The 25,731-nt window shown below is 52.5% G+C and overlaps 10 protein-coding genes across 10 annotated transcripts; 6 read left to right on the top strand and 4 right to left on the bottom strand.

Moving 5' to 3' along the window:
- Positions 1-140: 140 nt before the first annotated feature.
- On the top strand, positions 141-5,699 carry N7459_001214 (CCR4-NOT core ubiquitin-protein ligase subunit MOT2; the record flags this gene model as incomplete). Its single annotated transcript, XM_056940399.1, is given in 6 exon segments — positions 141-193; positions 249-315; positions 394-509; positions 573-1,182; positions 1,198-2,728; positions 3,514-5,699. 6 exon segments carry the CDS (start codon positions 141-143, stop codon positions 5,697-5,699), a joined length of 4,563 nt encoding a protein of 1,520 aa, XP_056804679.1.
- Positions 5,700-7,020: 1,321 nt separating this feature from the next.
- Positions 7,021-7,863, top strand: N7459_001213 (spherulation-specific family 4 protein; the record flags this gene model as incomplete). The annotated part of the gene is made up of 2 exons (XM_056940398.1): positions 7,021-7,219; positions 7,280-7,863. The coding sequence occupies 2 exons, from the start codon at positions 7,021-7,023 to the stop codon at positions 7,861-7,863; spliced, it is 783 nt and encodes a 260-aa protein (XP_056804678.1).
- A 468-nt stretch (positions 7,864-8,331) lies between these two features.
- N7459_001212 (uncharacterized protein) lies at positions 8,332-8,666 on the top strand (the record flags this gene model as incomplete). Its single annotated transcript, XM_056940397.1, has 3 exons — positions 8,332-8,406; positions 8,458-8,517; positions 8,577-8,666. The coding sequence occupies 3 exons, from the start codon at positions 8,332-8,334 to the stop codon at positions 8,664-8,666; spliced, it is 225 nt and encodes a 74-aa protein (XP_056804677.1).
- A 437-nt stretch (positions 8,667-9,103) lies between these two features.
- N7459_001211 (thiamine pyrophosphate-dependent dehydrogenase E1 component subunit alpha) lies at positions 9,104-10,707 on the bottom strand (the record flags this gene model as incomplete). Its single annotated transcript, XM_056940396.1, has 5 exons — positions 9,104-9,874; positions 9,939-10,148; positions 10,220-10,281; positions 10,336-10,523; positions 10,580-10,707. 5 exons carry the CDS (start codon positions 10,705-10,707, stop codon positions 9,104-9,106), a joined length of 1,359 nt encoding a protein of 452 aa, XP_056804676.1.
- A 634-nt stretch (positions 10,708-11,341) lies between these two features.
- N7459_001210 (cytochrome P450) lies at positions 11,342-12,963 on the top strand (the record flags this gene model as incomplete). Its single annotated transcript, XM_056940395.1, has 2 exons — positions 11,342-11,652; positions 11,706-12,963. The coding sequence occupies 2 exons, from the start codon at positions 11,342-11,344 to the stop codon at positions 12,961-12,963; spliced, it is 1,569 nt and encodes a 522-aa protein (XP_056804675.1).
- Positions 12,964-13,056: 93 nt separating this feature from the next.
- N7459_001209 (fungal specific transcription factor domain-containing protein) lies at positions 13,057-14,633 on the bottom strand (the record flags this gene model as incomplete). Its single annotated transcript, XM_056940394.1, has 4 exons — positions 13,057-13,631; positions 13,690-13,916; positions 13,973-14,395; positions 14,449-14,633. Coding segments are annotated over 4 exons (1,410 nt in total), but the record flags the coding sequence as incomplete, so codon positions are not given.
- A 1,620-nt stretch (positions 14,634-16,253) lies between these two features.
- On the top strand, positions 16,254-17,146 carry N7459_001208 (tyrosine-protein phosphatase; the record flags this gene model as incomplete). Its single annotated transcript, XM_056940393.1, has 2 exons — positions 16,254-16,752; positions 16,812-17,146. 2 exons carry the CDS (start codon positions 16,254-16,256, stop codon positions 17,144-17,146), a joined length of 834 nt encoding a protein of 277 aa, XP_056804673.1.
- Positions 17,147-17,915: 769 nt separating this feature from the next.
- Positions 17,916-20,950, top strand: N7459_001207 (uncharacterized protein; the record flags this gene model as incomplete). The annotated part of the gene is made up of 5 exons (XM_056940392.1): positions 17,916-18,099; positions 18,157-18,163; positions 18,228-18,308; positions 18,365-18,591; positions 18,645-20,950. 5 exons carry the CDS (start codon positions 17,916-17,918, stop codon positions 20,948-20,950), a joined length of 2,805 nt encoding a protein of 934 aa, XP_056804672.1.
- A 318-nt stretch (positions 20,951-21,268) lies between these two features.
- N7459_001206 (MFS transporter) lies at positions 21,269-22,954 on the bottom strand (the record flags this gene model as incomplete). The annotated part of the gene is made up of 1 exon (XM_056940391.1): positions 21,269-22,954. One exon carries the CDS (start codon positions 22,952-22,954, stop codon positions 21,269-21,271), a length of 1,686 nt encoding a protein of 561 aa, XP_056804671.1.
- A 1,026-nt stretch (positions 22,955-23,980) lies between these two features.
- N7459_001205 (UPF0075 domain protein) lies at positions 23,981-25,436 on the bottom strand (the record flags this gene model as incomplete). The annotated part of the gene is made up of 3 exons (XM_056940390.1): positions 23,981-25,147; positions 25,200-25,274; positions 25,353-25,436. The coding sequence occupies 3 exons, from the start codon at positions 25,434-25,436 to the stop codon at positions 23,981-23,983; spliced, it is 1,326 nt and encodes a 441-aa protein (XP_056804670.1).
- Between the last annotated feature and the right edge of the window lie 295 nt (positions 25,437-25,731).

Here is a 25,731-nt window from a genome sequence, read left to right as displayed (position 1 = left end):
AATTCCTCGTTTCTTTCTTTCATCCTGGCTCTGAAGTAGCGTCTTCGTCTCCTTTCTATTGTGTACCCGACCTTTCGTTTGGGTACCGGCGTTGAGATTTCCGTGTCGCCTTTCCACATTAGAACAGTTTCGTCGCGACCATGTCTAGTCGCCAACAGATCGACTCCGTCATCGACGATGATGATGAATTCTGGTATGTATTGGTTGTCGAGATGATGACGCGACTTCGCTACTGACATGTCTTTAAGCCCCCTTTGCATCGAAGAGTTCGACCTCTCAGACAAGAACTTCAAGCCGTGCCCCTGTGGGTATCAGGTGCGTTTTGGCCTGCTCCCCTCGACCCCGCGATACTGCTTATGTGTGTTGACGGTCGCACTGACATATGTTTTATAGATTTGCCAATTCTGCTACAACAATATTAAAACCCACAGCGAGGAGGGTCGTTGCCCCAACTGCCGCCGTCCGTACGATGACAGCACGATTCAATACAAGATTCCAGATGCAGAAGAGTGAGTTTGGCAAGGAACTGACCTACACTTGTGCGGGGCCGCTGACCTGATCTTGCACTTTAGGTTCAAAGCAGATCTTGCACTTAAGCATCGCAAAGCGGCTGCAGCGAAGAAGAAGGAGGCTGAAAAGCGGGAAATAGAAGCGTCTAGTCGGAAGAATCTAGCTGGAGTTCGTGTCGTCCAGAAGAACTTGGTTTATGTTATCGGTCTCAACCCCACCATCCGTGACGAGAACCAACTGCTTCAAACTCTTCGCGGGAGGGAATATTTCGGTCAATACGGTGATATTGAGAAAATTGTGGTCAGCAAGGCCAAGCCTGGTGGCAACCCGCATCAGGGAATTGGCGTTTATGTCACCTTCTCTCGGAAGGCCGATGCCGCGACTTGCATCACTTCTGTCGACGGGTCTGTCAATGGCGATCGTGTTCTAAGGGCCCAGTATGGAACGACCAAGTATTGCTCGTCGTTCCTTCGCAATGAGCAATGCAACAACCGCAACTGCACATTTTTGCACGAGACTGGCGAAGATAGTGAAAGCTATAGTCGTTCGGATCTCTCTTCGCTGAACACACTGTCCAGTCAACGTCAGCACCATCCGTCCAGTACCCCGAATGTCCGTTCCGTTCAACCGATCTCACACACGATGCGACGGCAGCCAAGTAAGGATGATTCTGTTAGTGGCCGCCAGGTTGTTCCGGATGGACCTGCATTACCTTCTTCTGCCAGCTGGGCAAATAAGGATGCGGCTGCGATCAGGACTCGCCGTGCTAGTTTGACTGGCAGCCAAGCGTCTCAGAGCCCCCGACCTGCTGGTGTAACTGTTGCCATGGCCCCTGAAGAATCAAAGCGGATCGAGAAACCGCCGTCTGTTGTTCAGGAAGCGCAGCGAATAGCTTCTCAGTCCAGTGCACGATCACCTACAGCCCGTCAAGCAGTTCGCGATATCCCGGAATCCGTATCACCGTTTGACAGTCTGGTCAAGGATTTACTCTCTCCCGAATTCCGATTTGTCTTTTCCCCCACCGACCTCCCTTCGGAGGAAGTCAAGTCGATCCAAAATTACCCCTCTTTCATTGATCCATACGGTGGCGTCAAACGCCGAGCAATGCGTGAGAAGGCCGAGCAGGAGCGTGTCAAGCGTGAGCAAGAGCTGCTACAATCTGCAGTAGCGGAAGAAGATAGTCGCGAGGCCGGGAGTCTCCAGCTTGGTGGCGAGCCAGAAGAAGTCAATCCTCCGCGCGGTCGCCAGGGGCGCGAGTCGCATGGCGCTATCCAACCGCCTTCTCAGCAAGGCACGGCCGACAACTCGACCGTTGGCTCTCCTGTCTCGGCTACCAGTCATCAATTCCAAGGATTGAACCTGGCTGGTCGAAGCTTGACGCCACTTCAGCAACAACAGTTGATGCTCCTGAAGTCGGCAGGCAACCAGCAAGCTGGTCTTTCCGATCCTCTTAGCTCTACTCCCCTCGATAACCAGACCCGTCAAGGGCTATTCCAATCCCAGCTGGCTCAGTTCAATGCTCTTCAGGCTCAAAACCGGCAGTCCTCTCGCTTCGCCTTCGCCAACGAGGTTGGAACTAAGAATATCAGCAACGCACGCATGCTGAGCCAGATGCAGTCTGCCACACCCAATCCCCTGACTGCTCCCAGTCCTCAGCACGCCCTTGCCAGCGGGTTTTACGCGAGTGGTGTGCAGGGCCCTCCTCCTGGGCTGAAGACAGCGGGAACCCCTCCTATCAGCGGCGGCGGAATGTTTGCCCAAGGACACGGATTTACTTCCAATGCCAACCTTGGTCTTGGATCCAACGTGGGAAAGGACGCAACGCCCGAGTTGATGCGTGAACTACTGCGTGGCCGCAGCGGCACGAATGTGGGTGGTGTACAGGGCCAGGAGGCCGCAAAGCGTGAGTTTATGTTCCCTTTCCTTCAACAGCACCAAACCCCACCTCCCCTGACTCCCGTCAATGGCCTTCTCAGCTCTTTCTATGGGTCCCAGACAGGCACTGCACCTGACTCTGGCGGCTCACAGAAGCAGAAGAAGAAGGGGAAGAAGCACAGACACGCTAACACTTCCTCCGGTGGAGGCGGTGTAGTAGATCTTGCGGACCCGAGCATTTTGCAGGCGAGAATGCATCAGATCGGTGCCAACGGTACTGCTGGACAGGCGCTGTACGGGAGTCAGGGTCAAGGTGGGTACAACCCCTCGATGATGTACGGCGGTGGATTCAGCCGCTGGTGAAAGGCCGTGGTCACTTCCTTTCCCCGTTTCCCTTGCATACTCTACTTATGTTCCTGCTCCTCCATTCTCTATTTGCGCCTTCCTGGTCATGATATCTTTTACTGTGCTTTGACGGGCCTGTATCCCTTGATGACACGATATCTTTTTTTTCTCCTTTTCTCGCTACAATGGGCCGGAATTGCATCATGTCTTTTCAGCAATCGGGCTTGTTGCCCTGGATCAATACGAGGGGTGGACATACCCATGGCGTATTGTGATGACTTTGAATTTCTTGTTTTATGCATGTTTACCCCGGTCCTTGTCTCGGCTCAAGGTGTTCTTGCATTTCGTGGACATATCTGCATGTCCCCTGGGTCTCCCTTTTATTCGGCGGCTGGTCTATTCCCTTCTATCCATTCTTGCATTCGGCTCTTCAGTCATCCCAGCGTCTTGAAGACCGTGGATGATCTCATTGATTAATGTACGTTAAGACCTCCCTACCCTGAATCACCACCAGATGGATCAGGGTCTTATTCGAAACCACTTGTCTCACTGTCGTTTACATAGACGCTCCTGCATTTGACTGTAACCGACCAGAATGGTTGGTGCACCTCGTGTAATTATTATCATGGCGCATCTGTATCTATAGTTGTCCCGATGAGTCGTGCTGCTTAGTCGTCCCCCCGCCTGTTGAGCCCACGTTTTCCATGACCTTACGTGCCCAATTCACGTTCACGTCCCACATCTCATTTGGACTATTGGTTGATGCTGATTACCTTTGCGCAGTGACCGATGACTTCCCTCCGCTTGGTGCTCCTTTGAAGGATAATCAGCCTGTTGACACATTCGGCTTTCTCAAATCTCAGCTTCCCAGCGATGCTGCCGGTCGTGCAGGGACACCCACTCTTCCACCGGGCCTTCCGTTGCCTCACGCACACTCCGCTGCTTTACAAGAGAAGATCAATGCATCCAAGCCCTCATCCCCGAAGCCGATGGTGCCTCCAGGCTTGGGTGATAATATCTCGCGCGGAGGCACTCCATCCCAGGCCCTTCCGGCTTCCGAATCGCGAATTGCGAACCCGGACATGAACACACCTACAGAGAACACACCAGTGCGTGCGAAGGACCCTGCTCGAATTTCCCTTGGGTCCCCTGTTTCCAAATCAATCACGAGGCCTCGGCTGCATGCGAAGACGGAGTTGCCTGTGGCTGCTGATGAAGATGACACCGTGACCAAGTCTGCACAAAGCCCATTGGTGAGCGCCAAAGCAAGTCCAGCCAGCCTGAGCATACCTCCAGCCACCCAGGAGACTGATTCCATCAAGTCGGAACGTGCGCCGTCTGGAACTTTTGCCTCTGCCGCAGGCTCAGCTTCTGCAGTGGGCTCACGACCCAATACACCATTGACGACCGCCTCTCGTATCTCAGATTCCTCTGCTCCTCGCCAGCCACGGATACTCCGTGTCGTGGAGACTCCAAAGCCAGAAGCCCCAATTCCTATTAGTACTGCCCCATCGGTGACGACGTCAGTCACCGGAGCAAACAAGTCCCGCTCCAGACGGCAGAGCTTGTCATCGAACAGCCGATCAGATACCCCTGGGGATTTGGGATCTGAGGCTGATATTTACCCTTCCGCGTCTGTGTCCCGAGCGAGCTCTCCACCCGCCTCCTCTCGTATTGGCTCTGCGCCCGTGCGCTCTATCACCAAGAGTCAAGCCAAGAAGGAGAGAAGACAGAAAGCCAAAGAAGCCGAGGCTAAGAAGGTCGAAGCTGCCTCTGTCGCTCAAGAGCCAGTCCAGGCCCCCATCATTGGGCGAAAGCGGAAGACCAAAAAGGCCCCCTCCAGCGCTACGGAGTCCGCTGAAGGACAGCCTTCTGCTACGACCGAGACGGCCGGCCCCGTCAAGACTGCCCCTGAGTCACCGAAAAGACCTGAGCCCAAGGTTGAGCCCCCTAAGAAAGTCAAGCCAAAGGAACCCATCCTCCAGGAAAGCAAAAATTCTTCATCTCAAGAGCCGTATACTGCACCTAAGAGCATTCCGGAAGCCTGGCGCTCTCATAACACGGTTGAACAACTTATCAAAGATGCGGAGCAGACCGGCCGTCCCATCAAGGACCTCTTCGTTGAGCGAACCAAACCTCTTCATGAAATACTGGCCGAGATGCACACATCCGGTGCTCTGGATCTCAACAAAAGCTCTCTGTTCAACCCCGCCAACCTCAGCCAGCGTATGGATATGAAATGCACTGCTGACGACTACGATGTCTTGAAGCAACCCACTAAACTTACTGAAGAGCACCGAAGGGCACTATTACGTGGTGACCCAGTGCGAGTGGGCTACGAGCAGCTCAAGAACCGCTGCCTGATTACTCCTCGCGGAAGTGTTCTTCGTCATTTGGAGGCTGAGGAGGAGGAGCGATATCTGGAATTAGAGAAGAGACGGAATGGCCCCCTCGATCTTTTCGTTGTGGGCGACGACTCCAGCAACATCAGTGGCGGTCTGGACGCGTTGTTTGCAGGTCCCGAGAAATACAGACTCCGCTGGGTGGACGATGGCTCGAGCCGAGTGGGCACCACTTCCCCAGCCACTGGACTGGAAGCCACAGAATCTGTAATCCCGCCCAACGTCCTGTCGGCCATGGAAGCAGACAGCACCCGCAGTCACGATTGGGCAGTTGCCCAGTCGGCGGAATTGCTTCAAACCACCACTGCGGCCGTGCGTTCCTTCGCAGCTGCTACCGCGAAGCAGATGCTGGGTTCCGCCGGTGTTCCTGGCACCAATCCGACCCTCGATGATGTTGCTGCCATGACTGACGAAGAACTGAAGGAACTTGCTGGCCGGTCGCAGAAGGACTTAGAAAGCACCCGGAAGGAGCTCGACGCCTTGGACAAGAAATTTACGGCCCTTTTCCGTCGCAACAAGAAGATCCAGCAGCAAGCCTTGTCCATGGCGACTGGAGCGGAAAATTAATGTGGTGGCTGCTTACTATCGAGGGCTAGTGGCGGAGACCGTTCCTTTGCTCGGTGCCAATCATCATCCATCCCTTCGACCTGTGTACGATAGCTATGGGGCGCATGAGGTTCACGACCTCAGCAGCTTGTACGATTAGCACAAAAATGTATCATCATTATCAAATCACTGTAGGAATTGGCCTCTGCTGTCGTACGTTAGTCTTGAAGTGGTTTGCGGGAGTCTGGGCGGCAGTGGAGTTGGGCCGACGTCTCCGGGATTACTTCTCCACTTCTACATCCTTCGGCACTCGAGATCAGCCCTAGCTTGGGTTGTCCAAAGATCGAGTACCAGCAAGCAATCAAATGTCCGGCTGGTGGGATCGGATCTCATCTCATCTAATCGTTGTGCCTATTTCAATGCGAATTTCCAATCTTCACCAAAAACCCTGAGCGCCGGTTCCGAACTTATCTGCTTGTTCACGGTCAATAGAAGGAAGGCGTTGCGCTCCTTCATTTGCCGAAGTGTCAGATCTGAAACCGAGATTAATTAAAACGGAGACCGCCCGACCCATTCTACTATACATCCTGGCGTCTGGCGCTGGCATGATGCGATGCGCCAACCCGGACCCCATTTGCGTCGAAGTTGGTGGCGCCTGGGGGCCAGCAATGCTCCTCGAATCTAGACTTACAGACGAGTTGAAACGGTCTGGCAGTTGACAGGCCATGCATACCAAGGCTCAGGTGTCTGAGGCCCGTCTCGCTTAACGCCATTTTCGATCATTACCTGGTATGTGCATCGGAAATATCATAGGTGCTTGCGGAGTGCTTTATCCTTCTGCTTGGCGACCAGCGCAAGCCATCCTCCCTGCTCCTAGCCAAATAGGCTCGAGCAAAGCATCCGCTGCGTGGATTATGCTTGACAAGCCCCGGATTCCCGACTCCGACAATCTCAGATCTCTGATTGGGCATAGCTTGAGCGATCCTTTGATCCATCTCTAAACTGGATAAGTCAACCTTGGTGTTTTGAAACGAGCGGCGGATCGCTCTATTCGTCATCGTCTCGGAGAGGAAATGAATTCGTTCTTCCTTGCCACACTAATTCCACGTATGGTACTCGTGGTTGGGATTGGCCCTCCGTTGGACAATATAAGATACCGGATGCATCTCTTCTCTGAGTCCTTAGCCTCCTTCTCGTCTATCACTCCTGTGGATTGTTTTTGTTGCTCCTTTCTTGACTCTAGATCGCAAACCCTGGTGGTCTCCCGATCTGTCACTCTTTTTTTTTTTTTTTTTTTCTCAAGGATTTATCTTCTCTCTTTTGAGCTTGTCTATAGCACAAAATGCACGCAATCTCTTGGATTATGGGCACTGCCCTCGCCATGGCCTCAGCTGTGTCGTCGACCTCGGTCTTGTTGCCGCTTTATGTCTACCCCGAGACCCCCGACATCTGGAGCGCTGTCTACAACTCCGTTGCATCATACCCGAGCGTTCAATTCCAGATCATCATTAATCCCTCTAGTGGCCCTGGTGGAAATGCTGGTAAGATAAAAACAGAAATTGTCCTATCACCTGTCCATGTCCAATTTGACTCTGTTCCAGCATCTCTTGGCTCAAACCTCAGGGACGGAATTGCGAAGCTGAACAAGTACGAGAACGTTGAGCTTATTGGATACGTTCGCACCAGTTACGCCACGCGTAATGAATCCGAAGTTGACTCCGATGTCGCCACCTATGCCCAGTGGTCGTCTTACCGGCAGCAGAACCTCAATATTTCCGGCATCTTCTTCGATGAAGCACCAAGTGACAACGACCAAACCTTGATCCGCTACATGCAACGGGTTTCCAAGTATGCCAAAGGCCACCATCTGAACACTACCGTCTTCAATCCCGGTACTAAAGTGAAGTCCACTGCATACTACAACACTGCGAGCCTGATTGTCGAGGTTGAAAATACTTATTCGGAGTGGACTGAGAAGTCTCCCTCAGAATTGTTCTCGGCCAAAACCTCCTACTCCAAGGATGCGATCATTCTGTATGACGCCCCACTGTCTGAAGTGAACTACAAATCCGTCATCCAGGAGGCTTCGCAGATGGGCCTGGGTGCTGCGTTTTTGACCAACGACGCGGACTACAAAACACTTGATTCAGTTGAAACCGTTGCAGCTGCTTTTGCCCAGGTTTAGAGAGCATGCTGTGTAAGACCTCTGTACTTTTAACTCGGCGCTGTGTCTTTGAAAGACATATTATCATCGATCTGAAGTTTTGATTCCTTCTAACTCCCATTGTTTTGACATGTAGTATTGCCTCTCCTCAAAAGGAAATTAATGCAAGAACCTATGCTTGATATTCCGAGCAGGATTTGGCGGGTCTTTGTCCTGGTAAATACAAGCACTCGTTCAAACCACAGCATCGCCATCCTGTGACTTCCACTCACTACATCAAACACGCCGAGACTTTCACGCCGAGACTTTCACGCCGAGACTTTCACGGGCATTCCTCTTTCATCTGTGTACTGCCTTCCAGTCAACGCTTCCATCTTCATTTCAACGACTCTCTCCGCCGCCGGCCATCTCATCACGTCTCTTATTTCTCTCTACATCCAAACCGGAGGTTATTCAACGGAAACACACGTGTTCGTGCTCGCCGCCAACATGGGACTGTTTGATAAAATCTGGGAGACTCCCTATCTTCTGCTGACCGCGATGCTCATGATGCTGGGTATCCGAGTACGTCCACCCCTAGGGCTGTGACGGGTACCGAAGCTAAAACAAGTGCAGCTCACTCTTGTTGAGTTCAAGGTTCATCACCAGGAAAAGCAAATTGAGTTGATGCGCTTGGTATGATTCATTCAATTCCATGCCGATGTCACCACAACAATGCACTGACTTTGCCACAGGAGTTGGGTGCGCACAAGCACTCAACCTGCGTGATTTGTCGGCGTCAACAAGTGGATGTCCCTCTGCAGCACCGCAGCGTTTCAACTTAGTCGGAAAGGATATGGCTATTCGAATGGAGGCTGGATTGTGACCTGTGGCAATATTAGGGTTGATATTCTACAATTCCGATGGTGCGTGCGTTCCATGTCATCCTCGGATGTCGAAGGTACGAGAGCTATATCTGAGTATCGAATACTAGAAGACTGACATGATGGAGGAACAGCCTACAATGTGCAGATCATTAACCAGCATACATGGTATCTACCGGTCGAAGCGTGGGCGTGGGAAGTGCCATGGTGGCAATCCTCTCATTCTGGCTTAGCTATCTGAGAATTGAGAATCTTCGAGGATTTCGTCATTCAACGTAGTTATCTCAGTATCTTTAACAGCGCACCAGAAGAATACCTTGAGTCCCATGGTGTATCATGATAAGCAAGGAGTCTCCATATCTAAGGTTCATCTACATGATTGAGGATATTTGCAAACTTCAGTCGAGCCCCTTCACACCATCCTTATAGGGTCGCAAGTCATACTCGTCCGGATATGTCTCCAGAATACGCTTGAGCTCTTTCATCTGCTCACGCGTCTCCTCTGTGAGTTCCTCATAGACATCAGTGAAAGCCTCTCGGAGAGGTGGTTTCTTCTCGCGCTCTGCCTCGCCAAACTCCTTCAGCACAGCCTGGCGCAGCGAGTCGCGCATCTCCTTCTCCTGATCCTCGCTCCAAAGGCACTTGTTTTCGAGCCACTTGCGCAGTCTAATGATTGGGTTGTCGCGCCGCTTCCAGTCCTCCACTTCAACGCGTGCACGGTACGCAAAGCTATCGTCGCTGGTACTATGATGTGAGACACGGTAGCTCATCGCCTCAATCAGCACCGGTCGACCACCATCACTCAATGCCCGCCGACGCGCCTCTTTCATCGCCTCGTGCACGGCGAATACATCGTTGCCATCGATTCGGATGGTATCGATGCCATACCCCACGCCCCGGCTGGCGATGCCATCGCCGCGATATTGCTCGAGTGTCGGGGTCGAGATGGCGTACCCATTGTTCCGGCATAGAAACACGATCGGACAGGATCTCGTAGCAGCAATGTTCAGAGCTGCGTGGAAGTCCCCTTCACTGGCTGCCCCCTCGCCGAAGTAGCAGGCGACTATGCGGGGCTCTTGATTGGGATTTTGGAGGTCTTGTATCTTCAGAGCGTAAGCTGCGCCCGAGGCCTGGGGAATCTGCGTGGCTAGAGGGGATGAAATCGTGTGCTGTGCGAGAATCGCGTTAGTATATCCCGTGCCCGCCTTACATGTCAACGCAGACGGTGCTCACCATCCGAGGATATTTCTGGCCATAGTGGACGGGCATATTTCGGCCCCGCCCTGCATCGTTACAGTTCGCAAACAGCTGGCTCATGAAGTCCTTTAGCGTAAATCCTCGCTGCTGGAACACGCCTGTTTCGCGGTATTGGGCGAAAACCACGTCGTCCGGTATCAAGGCCGCGGCCGAACCGACGGCGACGCCTTCTTCGCCGGCTGAAACCTGGATAACGAATCAGTCCTCCACACAAAGCTCTGGCTGTTGCGCCCAGGATATGAGAGGGTCGCACGAACCATATAAAAGCTCAGTCGGCCCTGCCGCTGCGCTTCGAACATGACCACATCCATAACACTCACTACCATGTGTTAGCCTGCCACTACACCCCATACCCAATTCAGCATCGACACACCAGTCAACATATTCTTGTACCAAGTCAATACCTCCTCGTCTGACACTTCTGGTGGACCGCGAGCTTTATCTACCAACTCTCCGTCGGCGTCGATGACTCGGTATGTAGGGATTGCAGGTAAATCGGAGGCCTTGAGGAAGGACATCTCAGTTGTGAACTTGCTATTGACCGCGCCGGGGAAAAGGACTCTGCGTGGAAGAAGGATCAGCTCGTATGGACTTTGCGCAAGGACGATTGTACTTACCGGTCCGACCCTGGCCGTTGTGATATTGAACTTCCCCATCGTCGAGCCGGGAACGTGAACAGTGGCCGGACAGCTCTTGCAGTTGAAGCCGCAGCCCGCGGACACTTGACCAGCAACCGAGATCTCATCGTGCTGTTTGATGGAGCACAACTGTCCATCGACAAGGCCGGTTATAATGGAGGGTGCGTGGTCTGGGGAATGCGGAGGTCTCGGTTAGTGACGGCTGGTGACGTGAGGCGAGTGCCGATGCCAGCCGCGCGATGGTTGAGGTCACCAGAGTAGTGATCATACCTAGCATCGCGGGATAGCAAGATAGAAATGGCGTGTATAATATGTTGGTATGCTGATTTATTTTCGCTATCCAGAATGATGGACACATCTCATTCATCCCCCGTTCTCGCGGATCTGGTGACAGCCCTCTCGGCGCAGTGAAGACTAAGCTCGCATATTGACTTTCGCCTATCTAGCATTGCAGGTTCCGAATCTCCTTGGAGATAGATATCAGTCCTTGGGACTATCAATTTATTCCCAAGATAGAAGCTTATTCAAAGCAATCTAGACCGACTCATGTTAGGAGCTGCACCACCGGAGGAGACTCCTCTCCGACGGCGTTGAACTTGATCTCCGTCGGAGAAGATAACACGGTCGGCGGTCCACAGGAGGAGGAGGATGAGAATATGCACATATAAAGACATTGAAAAAGTGCGGAATGGTTCTCTTGAACCAGTCGCTTCCTCCATTGATATTCATCGCTGTTCAAATATGGCGCTGCTCCACTTTTTGCTGTCGCCATGGACCATGGCTGTCACGGTCCCACTCTGGTTCATCCTATTCTATACAATCCCATACTTCACCACATACCGAGCACTGTCCAAGGTCCCTGGGCCATTCCTGGCCAAGTTCAGTAATATATGGGTTGGGCTTAGTGCCCGGCGCGGCCAGAAATTTGCAGCGGTCGACCAGGCACATCGCACCCATGGAAAAGTGGTTCGTATAGGTTTCAACCATATCTCTTTGGCCGATGAGCGGGCACTGAATGTCGTGTATGGACATGGCAATGGTTTCCTGAAGGAGTATGGCGAGCTCTCTGCCAACCCTTATGGTCTGTACTGACAACAGATACCAGTCACTACTATGAAGCCTTTATTGCCAAAACACCGGGGATGTTCAACGTGCGAGACCGCGCAGAACATACGCGCAAGCGCAAGATAATTTCACATGCCTTCTCGCCACGATCGGTTGCTGAATTCGAGCCTCATATGGCGGCCAATCTCCAGCGCTGGGTAACTCAGTTGGATCGAATTGCTGCTTCCAGGGCGCCTCAGGGCGATGGCGATGGGCTTGCGCGATACAATGCCATGCCCTGGTTCAGCTATCTGGCCTTTGATATTATCGGGGACCTGGCTTTTGGATCGCCGTTTGGAATGGTGAACAAGGGCAAAGACGAGACAGAAGTACAGCTTGTGCCCGGCGGGCCAGTTTCATATGCCCCAGCGGTTGAAGTGCTGAATCGCCGAGGCGAAGTTTCCTCGACCCTTGGACTTCTGCCCGCTCTGCGTCCCATCGCACGATACTTGCCAGATCCTTTCTTCACCAAGGGTATTGCGGCAGTGGAGAACCTAACCGGCATTGCGGTCGCTGCGGTCGCATCTCGACTGGATGCAGCGGAGAAAGGCATCGTCGACACACGCAACGACATCTTGTCGCGTCTGTTACAAGCAAAAGACGCGAATGGACAGCCCATGGGACGCACAGAACTTATATCAGAAGCGCTTACACAACTGATCGCCGGCTCCGATACCATCTCCAACACTGCATGCGCAGTGTTCTACTGGATCCTGCATGGAGAACGGAGCGCGCCGGGCCAAGTCATCCCCAGACTACAAGAAGAACTCGACGCAGCGCTTCCATCCAATACAGAAATTGCGCTTTATTCTCAGGTCCGCGACCTCCCATTTCTGCGTCGATGCATCGACGAGGGAATGCGTCTGCATTCCACCTCAGCCATTGGTCTACCCCGTCTCGTCGCCGACAATTGCCCGGGCGTGGAGTTCGATGGGTTCTTCTTCCCGCCTGGGACTGTGCTGTCTGTGCCGTCATATACCATTCATCACATGAAAGAGATCTGGGGCGACGATGTCGATGATTTCAAGCCTGACCGGTGGCTGAATCTGACTGCGCGACAGAAGACCTGCTTCAATCCATTTTCATATGGCCCGCGAGCCTGTGTTGGACAGAATGTCGCAATCATGGAACTGCAGTTGATTATCGGCACTTTGTTCCGTCGCTATGATTTCGCGCTCTATCAGGAAACGATGGAATCGCATGAGGGCTTCTCTAAGAAGCCGAGGGAGTGTTATGCGGGTATCAAGCTGAGACACTAGAGTTAGCCTACGACCGATGACAATGATGGACTGAATGGATCAATCGAACATCCAAACAATTCGACAAACATGATAGGAATCCATAGTAGAAATTTATGTCACGTTCCCGAAAAACATTTCCTCGAGCGAGGGAAATTCCTGCTCAATACTCCATTCGCTGTCAATCCAGGACCTTGACGCAGCGTCTGACATGACTGGAGCCAATGTGTCCGTGCTTGCTGCATCGGTGGACAGTAGAGTCTCTGACTCGCTGTCGCCGGTAGCGTACTGTCTCATTATATTCAAAGACCAGCGACTGACCGGCTCAGCCTTGCCCCCATGCTGCATATGGGAAATGGCTCGTTCCATGAGGACGACGATTTCGTTGATATTGGTGAGATAGCCCACAAACTCCGCGAGAGTCACCATGGCGTAAGAGCATAAAAGGTTCTCATAAGCAGGGTGAATGCAAGTCGTCAAGTCGGACATGGACAAGAAGAGATTCAAGATTTGGTGAGAATGGTGAATAGCAAAAGTGATGAATTCAACAGTCTTTGGGTTATCGGACGTAATCCTTGAGTTGTTTGTCTCCCTAGAATGGAGCTCGTTCATGTGTTGCAACGTCCGCCGCGCGAGGATGAGATACGTGCAACAGTATGCAAATCGCAGCGGTTCTGACGAGTCAAGATCTAAACACTATTAGATCACGAAAAGTGAATCTCAAGGGTCGGGGGTCCTAATCCTTACTGTAGATGTGCTCTTGAGATTTGCGTAGGTCCTCAATCTCAGGCCAAACGGTGCGCTCCTTGCGAATGACGTTGGAGCTAGTTAGCTCCCATAAAGTGCGATATAGGTTGACGCCAGCAAGCACCAGCTCATCACGCGCATTATAAAAAGGAAACTCTATCACTTTGGCACACTCGTCAAAGTACTGACTGGAAATAACCGGTGGTCGACCCGAACCAACGGAAAATCTGGGCTTGTTACTACATCTGCATGACAGCAGGGGAAATGATAAAACAGCGCGTACTGTAGTTGACAGAGACATATCAAATTCCATGTTCGCATGAGCTCTCGTGCTCTGGCCTGGTCGGAACTATTACTTGTTTGCAGCAGCTGCTCAAACGGGGTATTCATGATAACTTTCATGGCTGCCGTTCCACTCAGCAGCCACGAATTGCCGTGATCATGATCTCTCGTCGGTCGTAGATCCCACATGGAGAATATGAGCATTGCCTGAATGCTCTCAAGGGAGGAAGCTGGCGCCAGATGGGCTCGACCCAGCAGTCCGTGGACATGACGATATAATGCTTGGTGTGTTTCAGAGCCGTGCAAGGATGGAGTGATGTGAAGCCCAGCGAGTATGCAAGTACCGAAAAGCAGTGGTGACTTATTCCTTAGCCCCACCAGATCAGTATTCATAAATAACCAGCGGCTGGATAGCTTCGAGAATCTGCGAGCGAAAAGAATTCCTGTCAGATCATCTCCACGCGGAGTGAGAAAGACACATGTACATGCCCTTTTAGAAGCGTCAAAGCAGTGCTCTCCGAAATCATGCCATTGATAATGATATCCTCGGAGAAATCTTGGGTCTGCGACGGCTGTTGATGCAATGTAATGTTCTCTCGAATTTCTTTAATAAGGCTCATCGGTGCGTCGCGCGCTGTGCGCTCTGTACTTGAGTGGGCTATCTGCATAGGGTTATTAGCGATAATGGAGCCAACTTGGCGGACAATGGGTTTTACCTCCAATCTATCGGGTTTGCTCCCCGCAGACCCATGTCGAGGCGATAATGAAGCCTGGATCTGCGCGAGAGCTGTTTCCACCGCAAGAAGTCTTCTCTTGCTCAGTTCTCGAACTTTGGAGAACAAATGACCCCACGAAGACGACTCACCTTTTCTGGCATGTGCAGTTCTTGCACTGATGGTTTGTTGCGACTTCCTCGTTGCATTGAATCGGGGGGGTTTCGTTGCGAATCACGCCGTCAAAAGAACATTTTATCCTAGGAATAGTCAGTGCATTTCACATCCCTCCACGGTCGAGGTCCAACTACCCGAGTATTTCACAGCGATGACAGCGATCATCGCTGGGACTTGTCTCACACCGAGTTTTCAAACGTCGACATGCCTCGCATGATCGTGCCTTGCTGGCCTTGGTTGTCTTGTCTGACATATGGCTTGAGCGTCGTCGCTTTGTGATACCGGACGCAGTGGCGGACATGATCGAGTGCTTCAAGGGAAGAAACGGATCAACTATCAGGAAGTGATAAGTGGGTGGTTATGGGGGGTTATGGTTGTAGATTGCAGATCGGAGATTACAGGTTGGTGAAGACCGCCGTAGTTGCTTGTCCCCCACTCTTGTGAAGTACTGGTAAATCCAAGCCGTCGGAGAACGCGAACGCAAACATCAGTAGACAAATGGATAAAGAAATAAGGCTCGCTAGTGGGCTTCGAGGATGCGGCCGAGGCCAAATTCAGCTTACCTAGGTATGTCCCTGCTCGAGCAATGCAATCAATAAATAATCGGAGCGACGAGAACCCCCACTCTTGGAAGTGACTAGGCGTGCAGAAGATGGGGACTCGACTGCATGAACTGCATCATCACTCCCTCGCCGGGCATGGAATGCAGCTTGGATTGTATTCCAGCGCAAATATCGCCCATTCACTACTTTACCGATAATAACATCGCCAGATATATCCATGGGTGAATCCTCCTCGACGTAGGTACTAAAGGACGGTCGAACATGGTCAGCAACATCACAATGATGACCAAATGCTCGGTTCAATTATGGTTCTCTCATGATAGCATCGACATACTCCAGTTGAGGTTGATGGATCTCCCTGACCTCGCAATTTCCGCAGATCATCTCCCCACACCCAGCTCCCTGGAGTGCTCATCGGCCATTTGTATCCAGCTGCAGCTCTGAGGACTGTGTTGGCGGTGGTTCTCGATGATCCTGTTCAAAGGTCTGGCCATGATGATCAATTCGATGGCTGGATCGAGGATCGATGGATCGATGGACCCACCGTCTGGTCGGGAGGCGATGACATCGTTAGCCGACGTGCCTGGCTATCATTGGCAATGCGTTGCTCGTCCTCCACTCCGTCATCACCAAGCCTTTCCTGCCAGGGAAATGAGATGGATACTATGACATAGTCCCATGTGCACACCAGCACGCCCCAAAGGGGCACCTAGAGGACCTGGGCTACTCTCAGCACAGCTCCTGCGCGACCTCGACAACGCCATATAACCTCATCTCTTCGCTGCTCTGGTTCAACCCCATCTCCAGGCGCTGTTTTCCTTCCCCCATCATGATCAACTACGAGAACGTCCTCGAGGTGCTGAATACAGACATCAGAACCCCGATCCCAGCGACCACCGTCTCCAAGATCATCTCCTTGCCGCCCTTCGTCACCGTCCCCGGCGTATCCAACATTCGAGACCTGAGCCATGGCCCCAACTTGCGGCGAGGCTACGTCTACCGCTCAGGGAACTTGTCGGACATAACGGAAGAAGGGAAGGCAGTGCTGGTGGAGGACTTGGGCATCACCACGATGTTTGATCTGCGCAATGAGAGCGAGCGAAACCGCGCTCCGAGCCCCGAGATCGATGGGATCGAGACATTATGGATGCCCTATGGGGCCAGGCCAGCCTCGTTGGACCTGCGGGACTTCGCTGGCGACGACCAAGGCACGGCGGGCTTTGTGAAGATGTACACGGGCATTCTGGAGGCCACTGCGCCGGCCTTCATGCAGGTCTTCAGTCATATTCGGGACAAACCTGATGACCCATTCCTGTTCAATTGCTCCGGTGAGTGGAGAGCCATTGGCAAGATCGCAGACCAGCCCTCGCTAACTTTGGATCGGTAGCTGGCAAAGACCGCACCGGCGTCCTCGCCGCGCTAATATTGCTCCTCATTGGCCGACCCCATGAAGAAATCATCAATGACTACATCCTCACACGCGTGGGATTAGAGAATGTGCGGGAGAACTTGACCAGGGCCCTCGCTCTCCACGTCGGCACGAACCACCTCAGCCCTGAAGCCATCGGCATGTTAGAGCTCAGTGGAGTTCGAGCGTCTGCCATGGCGGCATTCTTGAAGGCTTTCGACAACAACTATGGTGGTGTGGAGACTTACCTAACTACCAAGCTGGGGTTCTCGACGGACGACCTTCAGCAGATGCGACGCAACCTGGCGGCGTGAAGCATTGCGTGCTCACATGGATAGCAAGGAAGATGCATAGCGAATCAAACAGCACCCAGAGATTTGTAGATAGAGATATACGACCGACACTTCGGTATTTTGATTCCCTACTGGCCAATGCGACGCAATCCAGGGATCCATTCCGCCTCCATTCCGGTTGGCACGGAGAGAGTGCTGATGGGATTACTTAGTTTAGAGTAAATTCGTGCATTCCCAGATCAAATCATGCTATTCTAGAGCTTTCAGTATCTCCCATTTAGTCTTCGAGGGGATTGCGATGTGAACCCAGTTACAAATCGCACCGCATCCGTCCGGTCTTCCATTCACGTTCAATTGTCACTTTCCACCTTCTCTTCCCCTCTTCCCCAACTCCACAGCCAAGCAATGCAGATCATCGCGATTTGCCGCCGACCAGTCCAGAATCGGATATTCGCTACTAGAATCCCTGGAGATCATCGCCGCCCGCAACTCGGCGCTGCTACCGTTGCTTTCTTCCCCGCTCGTCGGGGTCGCGGTGTTAATTTCGCCATCGATCTCGTCTCCCATCGTCGAGAACGATAACACGGCCCGGCTGGTACACTCACCAGTGCCAGGTCATCGACTGATTTCGACCCCGCTCATATTGAGGCCGGTATTTACCCGGGTGGATTGGCAGGGGACCTTTGCAAGATAACTTGGTCGAATATGCTCCCGGGCAGTCGAACACCATCGGCGACAATTTGGCACATTCAACTATACAGGACCTGAGTTGGTCGGTACCAGGATCACCATGCACCTGTGGCAGAACATTGCTTCGCTGGCGGCGTTGTCCGTATCTCCCATAGTATGGGGCCAACATGTGCTAGATCTGGGTGGTGATGGCTGGACGGTGAGCAGTAAGGCTCTGAATATCTCGGTTCCCGGACAGCTTCCGTCGCAGGCACATCTGGATCTTCTTGCTGCAAATGTCATCGGTAGGATACCTTGCTCCTGCTGATGAGCTCTGTCACTCACACTAACGGTGGCCACAGATGATCCGTCAGTATAGAGACCTATCTCCTAGAAAATGCCCGCGGTAACTGATTCGAGATTTTGCATTCAGGTACTATGGCCTTAATGACTTCGATCTACGCTGGGTTCCAAACAATAACTGGACGTATACAAGCAAGCCACTCCAAGGCCTGTATGTATCTTGGGCTGCTTAGTCTGACGGGAAGCCTACTAACCCATATCCAACAGCTCCAGCAGCGCAAAGTCGTCCTGGCTCGTCTTTAATGGCCTCGATACCTTCACGACCATTGAACTCTGTGGGAAAGTCATCGGGTCTACTAACAATCAGTTCCGTCAATACACATTTGACGTTTCCGATGTTCTCAGTAGTTGCAAAGGCAGTTCTGTCTTGGCCCTCAATTTTGGCAGCGCCCCAAACATTGTCAATGCTATCGCAAATGACTCAAGCTCACAGAGTATGCCCAAAACTGCCCCCTATAAGATAATCTGTCATCTGACCCTCTCATAGAGTGGCCTCCTTTAGTGCAGCAAACATATGAGTTCCCAAACCGGTGGTTCATGCGGAAAGAGCAATCTGACTTTGGATGGGATTGGGGCCCAGCATTTTCCCCAGCCGGTCCATGGAGAGACGCCTACGTCGTACAGTTTGATAGTCAAGATGGTGTTTACATTTTGAATACGGATCTGGATATCTTCCGCAAGGGTCAGATCAATCATATAGCTCCCGATCAAAGCCAGCCGTGGGTCGTGAACGCCAGCATCGACTTTATCGGATCTCTTCCGGGCAAGTCAGCAATGTCCATTGAGATTAAAGATGTTGCTTCGGGGGATATTCTTGTCTCTAAACCACTCGAGAACGTCTCTGTGTCCGGTCAAACTATCACGGGGATCATCACCGTTGATAGAGATGCGCCAAATCTCTGGTGGCCCAACGGCCTGGGTAAGCAGAATCTCTATAACGCAAGGGTTACCATTGAAGGCGATCACGGAAAGGAACTCGCCAGTGTGACCAAGCGTACCGGTTTCCGCACCATCTTTCTCGATCGATCCGATATTACCGAAGAGCAATTGGCACATGGTATCGCGCCGGGAGCAAACTGGCATTTCGAAATCAACGGCCAGGAGTTCTACGCTAAAGGCTCAAATCTCATTCCACCGGATGCCTTCTGGCCACGAGTCACCGAGGCCCGGATGCAGCAGCTTTTTGATGCAGTCGCAGCAGGAAACCAAAACATGCTCCGTGTCTGGTCCTCCGGAGCATACCTCCCTGATTTCATGTACGATCTCGCAGATCAGCATGGTGTTCTCCTCTGGAGCGAGTTCCAGTTCAGCGATGCACTGTATCCAGTTGATCAGTCATTTCTTGCGAACGTTGCCGCTGAAGTTGCCTACAACGTGAGAAGGGTTAATCACCATCCATCCTTGGCTTTGTGGGCCGGTGGTAACGAAATTGAAAGCTTGATGCTACCCACTGTTCACTACCTAGACCCTGACAATTACTCCTTCTGGGTGGGCCAGTATGAAGAGCTGTTTATCAGCTTGATCCTTCCACTGGTCTATGAAAACTCGCGGTCAATCTCCTATATGCCCAGCAGCACAAATAATGGCTTCCTTTACGTCAATTTGTCGGCGCCAGTACCGATGGCGGAACGCTACGATAACACGACCGATGGGGATTATTACTCCGATACTGATCACTACAACTACGATAGCAGTGTGGCCTTTGATCTCGGCAGCTACCCAGTCGGTCGTTTTGCCAACGAATTCGGCTACCACAGCATGCCGAGTCTACAAACCTGGCAACAGGCGGTTGATCCCAAAGACCTGCACTTCAACAGCAGCACTATCATGCTGCGGAATCACCACTACGCATCCGGTGATACAAGCACTGACAACTTCAAGAATTCGTCCATGGGCATGGCCGAGATGACCATCGCCGTGGAACGCTATTATCCTATCCCTAATAAGGCGGACTCCGTAGCGAACTTCAGCGCATGGTGTCATGCAACCCAAATGTTCCAGGCCGACATGTACAAGTCGCAAATTCAGTTCTATCGCCGTGGTAGTGGAATGCCAGAACGTCAACTTGGCTCGCTGTACTGGCAGCTGGAAGATATCTGGCAAGCTCCCACTTGGGCGGGCATTGAGTATGATGGCCGGTGGAAGGTACTCCACTACGTCGCCCGTGACATCTACCAGCCCATCATCATCGCTCCGTTCTGGAACTACACGACTGGCTACCTCTCGGTGTATGTCGTGTCTGATCTTTGGGAGTCTGCTCACGGATCTGTGAACCTTACCTGGGTTGATCTATCTGGAAGGCCCATCGCAGGTAATGCGGGCACTCCGCAGGCACATCAATTCACCGTCGGTGGACTCAATGCAACGAACATTTACTCCATCGATATATCGAAGCTTTCTCTCCATGACGTGACGGATTCCGTGCTTGTGATGTCTGTTGACGCGCACGGCTATCTCCCGAATGCTGAGAATGGCACTGTCTCTACCTTCACCCATCGCAACCATTTCACTCCAGTGTTCCCCAACAAGCTGAGCCTCCTGGACCCAAAACTTACGGTCTCGCAAAATGGCGCTTCGAACAGCTTCACTGTTGAAGCCAAACAGGGTGTCTCTCTCTATACTTGGCTAGACTACCCACCCGGCGTGGTGGGATACTTTGACGACAACTCGTTCACTCTTCTTCCCGGAGAAAAGAAGAATGTTCTGTTTACTGTTCAAAGAGATGATACCGGTGGAAAGTGGGCACAGGGTGTGACGGCTCAAAGTCTATGGGATCAGACAACAAGCACTTGACACATGCATCCCCAGGATAGGCTCCTCTTGGCCAACAATAAGGATACCTCACTCACCACGGTCGCATTCACACTTGGCAACATCTTTCCTCGGCCGCAGCCAAAGTCATGAACATCATCAAATAAAAGTACTTCCAGTTTTATTGTTAAACATTATATATGGCTTGATTTCACATGATCATGCTCGCTAAGCGCCACCAAACAATTCCAAATCTACATTAGTGTGTTCTAAACATTTGCCCATCTTTTATACGGAGTCGTCGCTTGCGTCAATCCATCTTTGCGGTGGCACCTCAATCCCAACATGAGACCCCCCTCTTCACGCGCGGCTGAACTTTTCTCTGAGCTTCCCACCATAGAAGTAGAAGATATATGGAATGAAGACCATTGCCACACCAATGAAAGCAAGGAGCCACGAAGCCCATTGCAATCCAAGGCGGTCATACATCTGCGTGATGAACAGGGGGAAGGCCGCACCACCACCTGATCGCAAGAACACCTTGGCTGCCAACGCAGACGCAGCGTACTTCTGAAACGAGTCGATGAGGTAGTTGTTCACGGCGTAGTAGCACAACACCATGCCAAAGCCAAAGGCAATACCCGACGAAGCCGGTCCCACCCAGATCACATGCTTGAAAGAGGTCGCGCCAAGCAGGAAGAAGGCAATTGGGATGAAGGGCGCGCCGATGAGCGCCGCGATCAGTCTATCCTCGGGGGTGGGCGTGCGCGCCGCGCAGATCCGCTTGAATTGCTTTTCCAGGACGGGCGTCAGCAGCAGCGAGAAGCCGGCGCCGATCAGAATGGGGATGAACATTAGGCCCACTTGGCCGTCGTTGTAGCCGTACAGCTCAGGAAAGATGACCGGGTAGGCGAAGAAGAAGGCGTACAGCATGGAGTAGATGAGCACGATGTACATGCACATCAGGTCGAAGACGGGCTCGGTCATGATCATGGTGATTGGGCGGATGAGGCTGGTGCGAGCGATGTCTCGGAAGGTGAGCGTCTTCTTCTCCTGCTCGGTGATGATGTTTTCGTTGCCGGTCTCTTTGCGGAGCTTGGCGGCGCGTCTCTTCAGAATCACGGGGCTGTATGTCTCGGGGATGAGACCGACCAGAATCAGGACGACGCCGGCGAAGCCCATGTTCGTCCAGAAGAACAGGTCCAGGCGATGAGAGCCGACGTTGATCCAGCCGGTGACGATGGGGCCGACGACGGGCCCACAGTACGGAGCAGCCGCAAAGTAAGCAATGGCCATGCCGCGTTCTTCAATGTTCCAGACATCGGCGATGGTGCCTCCGGCGAGGGATAGACCCGAGCTGGAGAAAACACCACACAGGAATCGGCTGACAAGAAGGCCGCCAATATTAGGCGCCAGCGCACAGGGGATGTTGAAGATGACATACAGACCCAGTGAGATGATGTACACTGGTCTGCGGCCGATGATCTCCGATAGGGGAGACCAGAGTAAAGGCCCGACGGCGAAACCGCAGACCATGATTGAGCAGGTCAAAATGGCCACTTCCAGCGAGACGTTGTATTTTTCCTCAATCAGACCTAGACCTCCGGTGACGATTGAGGAGCCGTAGGCAATACACACCACGAGTGCCGATGCGACGAGTGTGATGTACCATCGATAAACCCTGGACCAATTGTGAGGGTTTCCGGGGTCGCCGTGGGTAAATGTGACAAACTCGACTGGGGCTTTGGAACCTTTCTCGACGTCAACATCGTTGCTCGGCGTGTGCGTGGTCGATGAAGCAGGGCGAGATCGGATCTGCTCCAGTGTTGCTTGGGGAACCAGACCAGTGTCGGTCTCGACGGTGTATTCCTCGGGGAAGACGGGTTTTTCTTCGCGTCCAACATCGGGATAATTGTAGTCTAGCGGCGGGGCGGTCTCAGTGATCCCATTATTGCGAAGGCTCTCTCGTGTCTCAACCCTGGCCATAGAGGTATGATGTGCTGGCTGAGTGGGATCTGGAGATTCGTGTGGCATTGATTCGGACATATTCAGGGTTTCCGAATGCTGTGAAACGTTGTACTGATTGATCTGGGTGTACAGAACAAGTCAGACAACAGGGTGGTGTCGCCATATTTATAACTGTCTAAAGGGGAACGTCACGACTGTGGAGAGAATACTTCTGCGCCGACCCATCTCCGAGATAGACCGCGACGTTGCCGTGGCGGTTCACGGGACGGGCTGGACTGTGATAGGCCGATGGTTTAAATGGCGCAGTCGTTATCGGCATGCCGAGTGGAAGGAACGGGCGCCGGCATTAACTCGGTACCGAGGAAATGCCGATATCGACCGGTCTGGAAAGGTATGTAAACACCGGTCGCGTCCAGAAACCGCGATACCTGACTCATTCTGGATAGTGCTCAATTTGATTTCCGGATGCTTCACTTACAGTCCATCTGGAAATCGGAAAAAACCTCGTAATCCGAGATTTCAAGACTTGCACCAATTCCTCCATTTTCTGGGCTGGGCCGAACTGTTGACAAATATCAGGAACAGGCTCACCCTTCCAGACCAAGTCAGTAATGACCTATGCCCACCCCTCTTGTTTGCAATCATGGTTGAGCAGGTGTCAACGAGCTCCAGCGTCTCACGAGTTCCGGAAGCTAAGGATCCGTGGCATGGGGTCCAGATCGGCGGTTCTGGTGGAGCGAGCTAGACCTACACATAGCAAGTTCCCTTGTTTGAGCCCGAGAGACTAACATCATTCGATGGATAACTGACCAACCCACCTGGAGCATGTCTGGGAAAGTTGGACGCAAGGCTGTCAGGGTGTATTGCCGAGAGCTGTTCACCTGCGCCTGCGCGCAACCATGATTAAACCTTGACAATGGAAGGCAGATAGGAGCAGATGAACAATAATCCAAAAGAGTAGGTAGGTCAAGGAGTCTCATTGTTGTCACAAGTCATAATTCATCAGTTTCAAATGCACAATGTCCGACCGAAATAGACCGAAATTAGGCCAGATCCCGCGAAATGATGCGTATGTAAGCACATGCAAATTACTGTTGCCATTCATCACCATTTGTTATCAAAGACCTTCCCGTCAACGTAGTTCACCAGCTCCTTTACTGGCGCCAGGTGATCTCGTCCCGCGCCGAAGAGCATCCCCTTGCACAAGACCCTGCGATAATTCTTGCCTGGAGAAACCTTCCCTAGGACATATTCCTGGCGCGTCTCAACGCGAGTAGGAACGGGAATAGAGCGACCGACAATGGCCTCCATGCCTTGCCAGGCGAAGGTGATGGCTTCCTTCGCCCCGCCAGGAATACCGGCATCATCCAGCATCAGAATGCGAGTGCTGGGATAGTTCTGCTGGATAAAAGCAGCAATGTTCGGGTTGTAGGCTCCTCCACCACACATGAAGATTTCTGCGATCTCGAGGTCTTTGGGGGCATAGCGACGGTAGTGATCCACAATGGCTTGTGCGGTGACACGAGTGATGGTGGCCACGACGTCCACTGGCTTGAGGCCCCTGGCCTCTGCCTTCTGAATCAGATCGTGGGCGAGTGTGTCACGGAAGACCTCCCGCCCTGTGGTTTTTGGTGGCTCCAAGGTAAAGTAGGGGTGGCGCAAAAAGTCATCTACGAGCTCTTGGTCTACTTGGCCTCGAGCGCCCATCTCGCCGTCTTTGTCATACTCGCGCTCGCCGTTAGTATAGTAGCGCACCACGGCATCGATGAAGACGTTGCCCGGGCCAGTATCAAAGTCATAGCATTCGTCTACACCCCCGTGGGTGTCTGGTGGGATGAAACACACATTGGCAATGCCACCAATGTTCTGACACGCACGCAGCTTCGTCGGGTGGTGCAGTACCAAGGCGTCGAAGAAGGCAATCAACGGTGCTCCCTGGCGCCCTGCCGCTTGGTCGCTGACGCGAAAGTCGGTCACGGAGGTGATACCGGTTCGCGAAGCTAGGAATGACCCCTCGGCCATCGTCAAAGCACTTCGTGTCTCGCCTGGCTCTGGCATGGAGAGCAGCCATATGGTTTGACCGTGTGAGCCGAGGGCGTCGATGGAGTCGATGTCTACCCGGTAGTCCTTACAGAACTGATGGACTGCCACGGCAAATGTTTCACCCAGGATGACATTCACCTCCGACAGCTCAGATGGCGAGGTCTGGTTGTGCAGAATCATGTTCATGACTCGCTTCTTGATCACCGGCTCGAGCGGGATCTCGCCATACTGGGGGATGGATTAGTTGGGCGTAGGTGGTTAACTTTCGGGCACCACTTGCCTTTAACAGTTCAAAATGCATAGGCGACTCTGGAGTGTCCTGGCGGAATCGACACAAAGCACAGTCAATACCATCCTGCAACCAGTTGGAGTTAGTCAAGTTCTGTTTTTTGAAGGGCGATAGGCGAGATTCATCGTGGAAAGGGCAACATACCATCGATGTCCCGCTATTGAGACCCAGGACGGTCATGTCCAACGCTTGGCTAGGGATGTTGTCTGCAGGAGTGGAGGAGCCCATGATGAATCAAATCGGAGGTGATCACGTCCAGGCTCGCGCAGTGAAAGTAGAAGAAATCTGTAGGAGCAGAATGCTGGACCAAGGGGGTCTTAAAACAGCAGCGATCAGGATATCAGGTCACCCATTCGTAGCCGACGGTGGATCCCCGAGCACCAGTACGATGCCCGCATTGAGTTTCATTCTGATATGTCTCCTCTGATTTGATGGCCAGCACGAAGGAGCCAATGGGCGCTAGAAGGGGTCGGCAAAACGTCTATTTGGGAGGGTGCGGACAGTCGGCGGCCGAGGGCTAAAT

Source organism: Penicillium hispanicum (genome assembly GCF_028827665.1).
Source record: "Penicillium hispanicum strain IBT 35686 chromosome Unknown utg000001l_segment0_segment0, whole genome shotgun sequence".
Classification (NCBI taxonomy): Eukaryota; Fungi; Ascomycota; class Eurotiomycetes; order Eurotiales; family Aspergillaceae; genus Penicillium; species Penicillium hispanicum.
This window is presented reverse-complemented; position numbering and strand designations above follow the sequence as displayed.